The sequence below is a fragment of the Helianthus annuus genome, chromosome 7 (genome assembly GCF_002127325.2).
Source record: "Helianthus annuus cultivar XRQ/B chromosome 7, HanXRQr2.0-SUNRISE, whole genome shotgun sequence".
Taxonomy (NCBI): Eukaryota; Viridiplantae; Streptophyta; class Magnoliopsida; order Asterales; family Asteraceae; genus Helianthus; species Helianthus annuus.
In genome coordinates this window covers 24,432,043-24,442,701 of record NC_035439.2, presented here as the reverse complement: position 1 = coordinate 24,442,701, position 10,659 = coordinate 24,432,043, and the positions used below count along the sequence as shown (strand labels likewise).

Below are 10,659 nucleotides of genomic sequence, written 5' to 3'. Positions count from 1 at the left end.
CGAAATCATTAAAAATTTGACAACACGATACTGATAGCTTTGTCTCGCCATCCATGTTTTGCTAACTATGAATCATTTGCACAAAAAGCAGTAATTACCCCTATGATTTACAACCCATTGATCTTTTACAGTTTGAAAACCGTTTTTTCAATCTGGTGAAAGTAATCATGTTTGTTCAGCCGTGAGGATTTCGGCGTATTCAATCAACATTTATTCAAACAAAACTAAAAACAAACATATTTTTGGTTTTTCAAATTTTACCAAACTAGAAGCATAATTTTGATTTTAATTTTTCATATTTTTAGGGTTTAGAAAATATTGTTTATTTATGTACAGAAAACAATCAAACTAAACTCCCTGTTCAACCAAACTAGGGTCCTGCAACCTATTCCTGTGCCAGGCTGCTCCAACTTCCCTTTACACAATCTTCAGCTTCGTTGAGCACCTGCACATTCAACAATTTGATCATTTGAACAACGCAACCCAAGCCTGTTTAGACTCAGGTAGTTGAACATGAAACTTTCCGGGTAAAACTGGATAGTTTCTTTCATTTTTCTCAAACACATTATCAATTTTAATCTCAACTTTTTCATCTTTTATCAAATTATCATTTTTCTTAATAGACCATGTTTGACCCGTCGGTGTTCCTCGTTTATAAAAATGTGATTCTTTTTGAACACTTTGTTTCTGAACAACAATTGGTTTCCAAAACTGTTGAGGTTTTGTCATATCAACTGATGTTTTCCAACTCTGTGTTGTTCTGAATCTGGGTGTGTGAGAATTCCAGGTCTGTCTTGAATCAAACCTGTTCGGGTTTGATTTCTAAGTTTGATTTGAAGCAAACTTGTTTGTATTGTACCTCCAAGTTTGTTTCGAATCAAATCTGGTTGACCGTGGTTTCACATCCTCAGATTTCTGTTTTTCAACATCAACATGCTTCGGATTTGGACACTTTCGTGCGACATGTCCAATCTGATCACATTTAAAACACACTTTCTTTGAAACATCCTTGGCCTGTTGTTGTTTCTTCTTCATAGCCTCAAACTCCTCATTAGACTGCTGTCCAAATTTGAGTTTTTCCTCTTCTTTCAAACTTTTTCCTTGAACAAAATTCAATTTTTGTTGCAAATCCTATTTTTCATTTTGTTTTCGATTCTGTTTCTTTTTATAACCCAAACCAGCCTTCATGTTTTTCTTCTTAAAACCAGGTTTGTTATAAAAAGATTTATGACCTTTACCAGCAAACTTTGAAATTTCCGACTTCTCAATCTCAACCATTTTGAAAACTTTATCGACCTTTTCTGAAATCACATTCTGAATCGGGAATACAACATCTAAGAATAGTTTGTCCGATCCAATCATGGTATAGACCAATCCCTTTGAATCATCATCCAAATTTTTCACGGATTTTGTGTTTTTTAGATAACCATCATGAAAATTACCTTCATCTTCATCCTGTGATTCAGACTTACCTTTTGTAGACTCATCTTTCAAAACGCTTTCAACAACCTTACTTACCACCTCTGAATCATTAGCATCATCAGATTTGGAGTAAGTCACATCGATACTTTCAGGTAACTGGTCAGCTATGTTCAAACCCTTTGCCACCTTTTCCTCATCATAAAAAGTATAATTGTTTCTCAATGGTGGTGGTACCTGATGAAACTCTGAACTAATACCCTTTTTGCAATTGTCAGTATCTTTGTTATCTGGTGTGATGTTGAAAATGCGTTCGAGAATGTACGAAGAGTTATGATAACTTTGAAGTTTTGTAACAACCTTTTCTTTTTCAGCCAAGACTTGTTTAAGATTAGCAATTTCATCAACACATTTGTTTAATTCAATTTGCTTTTCTTTAAACTTTCTTTCATACATTTCTTTAGTGACTAAAGTTTCTGACAATCTTTGATCAAAACTTTTGACTTGGCTCTTCAAAGTATCATAAGCTTCTTGTACTCTCTGACTCGACCACTTTAAAGAATCATACTGTTTTTGTAAATCTTGACATTTAGATTCTTTTTCAACACAATCAACACATTTAGCAGTACACTTTTCTTTCAAAATCTTATTTTCTTCTTCAAGACCATGACATTTCTGTGTTAGCTTTTCGACTTTTAATTTCAAAATTTCTTCTGTTTCAACCATTTATTTACATTTCGTTTTGAAAACATTTTCAAATTTGGTTGCTTCATTTTCTTTTATTTTTATTATTTCTTCTTTTTCAGTACAGGCTTTGCATATTTCTATGCACTTCCTGCACTTGTTTTCATGTTTATCAACAATTTCAACATTTGATAGATCAGAAGATTTTCTTACCTCAGTCTCTTTCAGCACCGATTCTTCTGTTTCAGCTTTCTTTTCCTCTCTGTTCTCCTTTTCTCTTCTTTCTATTCTTCTTCTATCTTCTGCTCTTCTCCAGCTTTCTGTTCCTCTCCAACAACAATCTTCACAACAGTCTTTACTTCTTCAATCATCTTCTTCAATTCTTCTTCTTTTCTCTTCTTCATTTCTACCACCTTCGGTAGACTTGCTTCACAAACCTCTCTTATCTTCTTCTCCAAATCAGGCAGATATGCTTTATCAGATAACCTTCGTGTGTTGAAAGTAGCCTGCCTTGGAAGCAAATTTTTTACAGCTTCGAAATCCACTTTTGATGGGTCAACAACTGGATTACCCCATGGATCCATGTAACATTCCAAATCATCATTCCATCGTTTTGCTCTCTGGGCTTCTTTGAATGATTTGTTTAATTTTCCGATTTCCCATCTTGCATAGTCTGCTTTCCACCATCTATCAGGATCAGCATCAACCACAAATGCATATCCAACTGAATCTTCTTCAGGGCAAACCTGACTCCAGTCGTAACCTTCATCGTCATATATAACTGCAAGAGCCCTTGATTTTTCTTCAGGCTGTTTCAATCTTGGTGGCTCAGACTTGTTCTGATGGTAAATCGCTTTCTTGTAATAATCGTCTTTGAACGGGTTTTCAGAATCATCATCAGCATACGCATTTCTCCACTCGCGCTTGAAGTGACCTTTTTGTTTACATTTGAAACATGCCACCTTTGATTTATCAAATCCCAGTTTGGTAGATGGTCCACCAGTTGACTTCCTCCCCGTGATCTCCATGAATCGTTGTGCCCGACGAACCGCACTGGCCATGCACCATCTTATATCCATTAGTTCCATCTCCTTGGGGTCTAATTGATCATAATCTTCTTTCGTCAAGTTGGTGTTGCCAATCTTCCCTGCAATGAGGCTTTCATACGATTCAAGTACAGATGCCAAGAAAACCATCTGTTGTTTCGCTGACTCTTCACTGAAATTCTGCCCATTCTGCAGATCCACTGCGATATTACACTGGAATAAATTCTTGGAAGCAGATTGACTTGAAGTGTTTGAAGAAGATCCACTGTGAAAACCACTATGAAGACTTTCATTATTTACTGATCTTGAACCTTCTGCAGAAAATGCTGTTTTTGGAGACCCAGCTTGTGATATGTTTCCTCGGTAGTAAAGTTCTACATTCTACTGATAAGCTGGATTGTTGACTTTAGATCTCTTTATCTCCAATTCATGGCTTTCAAGCCTTTCAATCAGCAAATCCACATTTAAATCTTCAGGCTTGATTGTATTTTTCAACATTAGAGTAAAGTATTACCACTCTTGATCATTTGGCAAAGAATCAAACAATTTATCCACCAGCTCCTCTTCAGAATATAAGATTTCGTGTCTGGTCAGCTCCATTTTCAGATGTCCAAATCTCTCAATCGTTTTACAAACAGACTCATTTTTCATACAGTTGAATAAATCAAACTCTTTACGCAACAATTTCTTTTTATTTTTAACAATTTCATTACTTCCTATACATTTTCTCCCTAACGCTTCCCACAAACTCTTTGAAGTTTTCTCTTGTTCAAGTAACGAGATAATATCCTCTCTCACTGACTGTTTGATCAATGTAATCATTTTATATTCAGCCACAACATTTTTTATTTCTATGTATGTGAAATCTTTCGCATCTATTAACTCTCCTCCCTCTTTTACTGGTTCAATATATCCATTTTTCAATTTTAACCAGCTTTCAGGAGTGAAAACTTTTACCCAACCCTGAAATCTGTTTTTCCACCAGTTATAATCTTCAACTTTCATTAACTTCGGTGGTTTCTGTTGGCTTCCATACATGTTCTCAAACTTCAAATTCTCTGAAATCTCTCTTGAATATTCTCTCATCTCAGATATTCTATCAGTCGATTCGGAAGTGAACGCATTGTAGAATGTGTTGTAGAACTCTTCACTGCTGTTTGATATCTTCAATCACCTGAGAGCAATCAAACAAACTCAATCAGTTTAAACAATATCCAATAATCTGAAATACACTGACACTTGGTTGTCGTGAAATGATATTGATGCGAAAAAGTTCACTTTCGAGCGAAATCAAGAAATGACACTTTGAGTGAAATAGCACACAAGGTACACTTGAGCGAAATCAAGTTTCTTTGTGACTCAAAAGCGAAATCATGCTGACATTGGAGCGAAATTAGAGTTTTGGTTCACAAAAGCGAAATCAGGTTGACGTATTAGCGAAATCACATGTGTCTGTATAAGCGAAATCACCCTAGAACCTTATGAGCGAAATCCCTAAGACCTAATCAGCGAAATCCCTTCAACATATGTACACATGAGCGAAAGTAGATGTACTCTGGAGCGAAATCCCAAGAAATTATGTTCACTGGAGCGAAATCCCAAGAAATTATGTTCACTGGAGCAACAATCCCCAGCATTTGAACCTGAGCGTTCCACCACGTAAGCGCTATACCTTCCAGAGTACCAGTAGCATACTTCACCCTGCGAGCCTCAGGGCATTCACACATCTCGAAAACAGACTCGAGCTTCTCGAACCAATGGAGGAGGCCTACCGCTCCTTCTGTGCCACTGAATGTAGTAGGTCGACTGTCCATAAAAGTGTTGAAGGTACATGCAGGAGGCTGAGCATGTTGACCTGTCGTGTGTGTAAGAAGAGACAAAGTTAAACACAAGTGTTGGTTTACGAGAGTAGGATCCAAAGATCCTAGAGTAAGTTGCAATGGCAGGTTATACCTCCTGCCTGAGCGACTACGAGTGCTGCAGTAACTTGTTCATTGATTAGAGCCGTTAGCTGGGCTTGAGTTAGGTTAACCCGTCCACTCATGATCTTCATATCAAAGGAAACATGAGTGAGAGATGTTCGCGAAAGTGCGATGACAGAAGAGAGTAAGCACACATGTGTTTTCAAACCACAGTTATTACGTTCATCTAAGCATACCATGAGCAAAGTTCTATGTAACTAGCAAGTAGGCAATACAAACATAAACCATACCACCTAGAATGTTGAGTCTTGCACGTGGAGCGAGGCGTCGTTGTGGATCGTTGAGCACTGTACAGGTTATATCTGGTTTTAACAAAAACTTTTTCCCCTTATTAAAACCAAGTTCACTATAACCAATGGCTTTGATACCAATCTGTCACACCCCCAAAATCCACATGCGGAGTATCACCGCTTGGAGGCGTGACTGATCAGGATCAAGCCACCAATCATATTGAACATAACGTATAAATAAATGTAAAACCCAAACACAATATAATTGGTGTCCAAACAAAACATAGTTTAAGTTGTAAGCGGAAGCATAATGTTTAAAACCACAATATAAGTTCAAAAGTATGATAAATGTTTAACATGGCATGTAACTATCCATGTCCCACAACGTCCACGCCTCCTCGTGCAAGCTCCAAAAGTACCTATTGACCTGCAAGGCATGTAACAACGAGTCAACAACAAAGTTGAGCGAGTTCACAGTTGGTTGTTTAGTTTTACCTGTTCGTTTTGAAATCATATGTTGTTTCGTAAACCACGAGTTAACAAGTAACCTTTTGTTTCCCAAACCATAATCGTAAGTAGTGGGCGCTTCCCATGTGAACCACTAGACCATACCATATCGACTACTAATGAAATATAAGTTGTGCCCTGCATCAGTGTCTATCATCACTGACAGTTTGCCATAGTCCATTAGTACACGCCCGTTCGAACGACACGGTGTGAGGTTTGTTAAACCTAATAGCGCTATTAACTAATGACCCGCTCGCCATCAGCCTCGGTGATTAAGTCGATATAAAGAGGAGGGACTTCATGATAGAGTTTTATCTACTAAGTTAAGGTTGTTGTCTACCCAAGGAGGACGAACGTACGTAGTTCTACCCAAGGAGAATACGCAGGAGTTATAGTGGCATCCTACCCAAGGAGGATGGCCGTACATATCCTACCCAAGGAGGATATGTAGTTTCCGTTTTAGTTTATTAACCCATTCCCAACCCTTGGGAATCCCATGCATTGTAGAAAGTGTGAACTCACCTCGGTTTGCTTGGTAAGATTATTACTCGCTCACAAATAATTCAATCCAATCCTATAGTGTTTACACATATGTAATCAGTTGGTAATCACATAGTTCAAGTAACAGTCATGATCATAACGTATATGCAAGTAACAACTAACTCATAGCATTTATCAGTCATACAAGTTCATGCAAGTCATGCTTATCATTAACAACAGCTAACTAACCCAGTTAACCCTTAACAGACCTAACCGAGTTACTGTTCATGTTTAACAACTTGACGAAACACACTTGTTTCGTCGTGAATCCCCTTCGACGAAACTCCCATGTTTCGTCATAATTCCCTTTTGATGAAACTACCTGTTTCGTCGTACATCCCATCGGCGAAACGCACCCGTTTCGTCGTGATTACCCTCCGGCGAAACACACCCATTTCGTCGTCATCAGTGTTTCGTCGGAGGCATCAGTTACGTCGTGTTATCAGTTACACACAGAAACCCTAATCATTCTGAACAACCGTTTTACACCAATCTCGAACAACCAGTTATCATATCACGCCGTAATCATCAATCATTAAACATAATCATACATTCAAGCATTCAATCAATATACACGGTTCCAATACTTAACATCCGACCAACATGAACAACGAACCCACTCGCATACACTCCCAAGTATCAGATTCAGTTTCATAGGTTAGCAATGGAGCATCAGTTACTTACTATTTCATACAACTTTATTTAATCACATCATAATAAGTTTATCTGATTCACCATCTAAATCATACAATATACATATCGACATACATGTTCATCAATCAACAAGTAAACGAGATCAAACGGCTAAACATGACATCATGGAAATCAAGTGCACCAACAATTAAGTTAAACCCTAGCAACGATCTAATCATAAGAAATAGGGTATGCTAATCGATTAAGATACGAGACTAGCAAAGGTTCCTGGAGAGCTAGAAGCTGCCGTCGCACAGGAGAGGGAGAGAGAGAGACCTTAGGGTTTAGAGATTGATAACTGATAAGCTTTTACGTAACCCTAAGTCATTATACATTCATATAGACGAGTTGGGCCCTTACTGGGCTTCGACGAAACAGTGGGCCGGCGAAACGCCTGTTTCGTCGAGATGAGGATGGCGAAACACTCCTCTGTTGCGTCGAAGTGGTTGATGGTGAAACTCTTTGTTTCGTCGGGTATAGTTCTAATCTCAAACAGTTTACAAGTTCATGTAACCAAACATTTTAATCACATTAAATAGATAACATATCAAACAAACATCTCAACGTATAATCCAACGTGTACAATTACAAGGCAAACAAGTCGTGTAAACAAACAACTTAACAATTAGCGTGCAATTAATGCAATGGTGGAATCTTGGAAACTCGAGTTGTCACATTATCCCCAACTTGAAAGAAATTTGATCCCGAAATTTAGCATGCGGTTACTGAGGAAGCTAGTTAAGTTGCGTAGTTTACTGGTTTTCCTGGGGTGTCACAATACAAGACGAAGTCGACAGACATATGCACCAACAGGTCTGAAAATCAAAGCGAAGAGCATATGTGAATTCTAACACTTCTGGGTTGATCAGAATGAGCCCAGCCCCTGACCCTTCAACGCTTGAAGCCCCATCGGTAAAAAGCTTTCAGGCTTCAAGGTCTGAGGGTTCAGTGGCAGCTGTGTTCACTTCAGTGATTGTTTGCTTTGGGACTTCTACAATGAAATCAGCCAAGACTTGGGCTTTGATGGCTTTTCTTGGGACATAGGTGATGTTATGCTTACCTAGTTCCACTGCCCATTTGTCAAATCGTCCCGAGTTTTCTGGTTTTTCAAGCACACTCTTAATAGGTTGGTCGGTGACCACTTGTACAGGGTGTGCTTGGAAATACCTACAAAGCCTTCTAGCTGTTTAGACTAGGGCTAGAGCAAGCTTCTCCAAGGGAGGATATTTGATTTCAGCCAATTTAATGGTTTTGCTGAAGAAATAAACGGGTACCTGAACCTGGTCTCGTTCAATGGTGAGGACCGCACTTATTGCTTCTTCAGCAACTGAAAGGTATACCGAGATTAATTCTCTCGTTTCTGGGACTGTAATGTCAGGTAGGGAAGCTAGGTGTTGCTTCATCTGGTTGAAGGCTTCTTCGGCCTCCTCAGTCCATTTGAAGTCCTTCTTATCAGAGCAACCCTTGAGTGTTTTGAAAAAGGGTAAAGACCTTTTAGCCAGTTTTGAGGTAAAACGCTTCAAGGCTGCAAGCTTCCCGTTTAAGCTTTCAACCTCCTTCTTGCTTCTCGGTGGTTTGGTTTCAAGAACAGCTTTTACCTTGTTTGGATTGGCCTTAATGCTTTGTTTTCCCACCATATGCCCCAGGAACTTACCTTCCTCAAACCCAAATGAGCATTTCTCGGGGTTGAGTTTCATGTTGACCTTCCTTAGGTTCTTAAAGGTTTCCCGGATGTCATCGAGCATTTGATATTCCATTTTGCTTTTGATCACCAAGTTGTCGACATATGCCTCCATGTTTCTACCAATTTGACTTGCAAAGGCCTTGTCAAGTAGGCGTTGGTAGGTTGCTCCAGCGTTTTTGAGGCCAAAAGGCATCTTTTGGTAACAAAAGATCCCTTTGTCTGTGTGGAAGGCGGTCTTCTCTTCATCTTCTTCCTTCATGAGGATTTGATGGTAACCCTTGTAAGCATCAAGAAATCACTTGAAAGGGTAACCGGTGAGGGAGACAACCTTGAGATCAATTTCTGGTAACGGGTAACAATCTTTGGGACAAGCCTTGTTAATATCCTTGAAGTCTATGCACATTCTCCAAGAATTGTCTGGATTTCGAACCATGACCGGGTTTGCAACCCAGGATTGATACTTGACTTCTCAGAGAATGCCGGCTGACACAAGCTTTTCAACCTCTTGGCATGTAGCCAAGCTTCTTTCAGGTTCTAGACTTCGTTTCTTTTGGACAACAGGCTTGACATTAGGTGGAATTTTCAACTCATGTTCAGAAATGCTTCGAGGGATGCCTGTCATATCTTCCGGGCACTAAGTAAAGACATCGCTATAATGTGTCAACAACTTTTCAAGATATGAGAGGGTTTCTTGTGAAAGGCTTGGATTGACCCTTATCCTCTGCTCAGGGTACTTAGGTTTTATGATTAGCCTTTGCTTGTCTTCTTCACTTTTGGAACTTTCACCTTCAACCATGTAGGCCTCCTGAGTAGGTTGAAGGGTTGCTATTCCCCTCTCGGTAGGAAATTTGACAGTGCCATGGCCAACAGACACAGCCATATAGAATGCACACTGCCCCGACCTTCCAATGATCACATCATAGTTTGAAGGTATATTGATAACCACAAAGGTGAGTGGTTGGACTCTCTCCTTCTGACCTTCACTGAATCGAACATCAAGGGTCAGTTGCCTTAAAGGCTTAAGGGGTATGTCGGCAATACCTTTTATGGAGGTCCCGGAGGGTTGGAGCCTTGAACGTTCTTCATTGCTCAAACGGTTGAAGAACTTCTCAAACATGATTTCGGTGGCAGCACCAGTGTCTATGTATGCTCTGCTCGTTTGTAATGTTCCCACAGTAGCCTCAACCACAAGAGGGTTTGAAAGAGGGTCTTTCTCCGTTGGAGGGAAGCAAACACACTGAAGCTCCCAAGCTTCCAACCGCTGCCTTTTGTGTGGAACCCTTCCATTAAAATCCACCATATTGACTTCCTTGCCCTTTCCTTCAGCCATTTTGTCTCTTACTCCCTTCACCAAGTGAGCAAGTTCCCCGGACTTAACGGCTTCTTCGATCCTTTTCTTAAGCTGGAAGCAATCATTGGTGTGGTGCCCCTTTTCTTCATGAAATTCACAGTACCGTGTGGAATTTTCGTTCTTCCTGCTTTTGGGGAAAGGCCTAGGAGGCCGAAAGTTTTGCTTGACTTCTTCTGTTGCAAGGATCTCCTGAGGGGTTTTGGTAAGGGGTGTGAAACTTATGCTATGACAACCTAAGTTTTCAAGGTCTCTACTCGACCAAACTTATTACTTATTTGCAAAGTGTGCTATATATATGTTTGATGTGTTAATAAAAGGCTTTGTATCTATAATGTATGTGAAAAATTAAAAGCAACAAAATGAACCCCAGCCGAAAACACCTCCCTAGCCGAAATCCTCCTCCTCATGAAAACACTCATGGACGAAAACACATTAGTGTTTTCGTCAAGAGCAGGCCGGCGAAATCAACTCATGGGCTTCAGTCCAGTAACGATTGAATATAGGATTTGTTTAATCTGTGCGC

At 39.5% G+C, this 10,659-nt stretch overlaps 1 protein-coding gene across 1 annotated transcript; it reads right to left on the bottom strand.

Annotated features, from left to right (window-relative positions):
- Window positions 1–9,254: 9,254 nt before the first annotated feature.
- LOC110866602 lies at window positions 9,255–10,115 on the bottom strand. Its single transcript, XM_022115745.1, has 3 exons — window positions 9,856–10,115; window positions 9,498–9,768; window positions 9,255–9,419 (listed from the first exon to the last, which is right to left on the bottom strand). Exons 1-3 carry the CDS (start codon window positions 10,113–10,115, stop codon window positions 9,255–9,257), a joined length of 696 nt encoding a protein of 231 aa, XP_021971437.1.
- Between the last annotated feature and the right edge of the window lie 544 nt (window positions 10,116–10,659).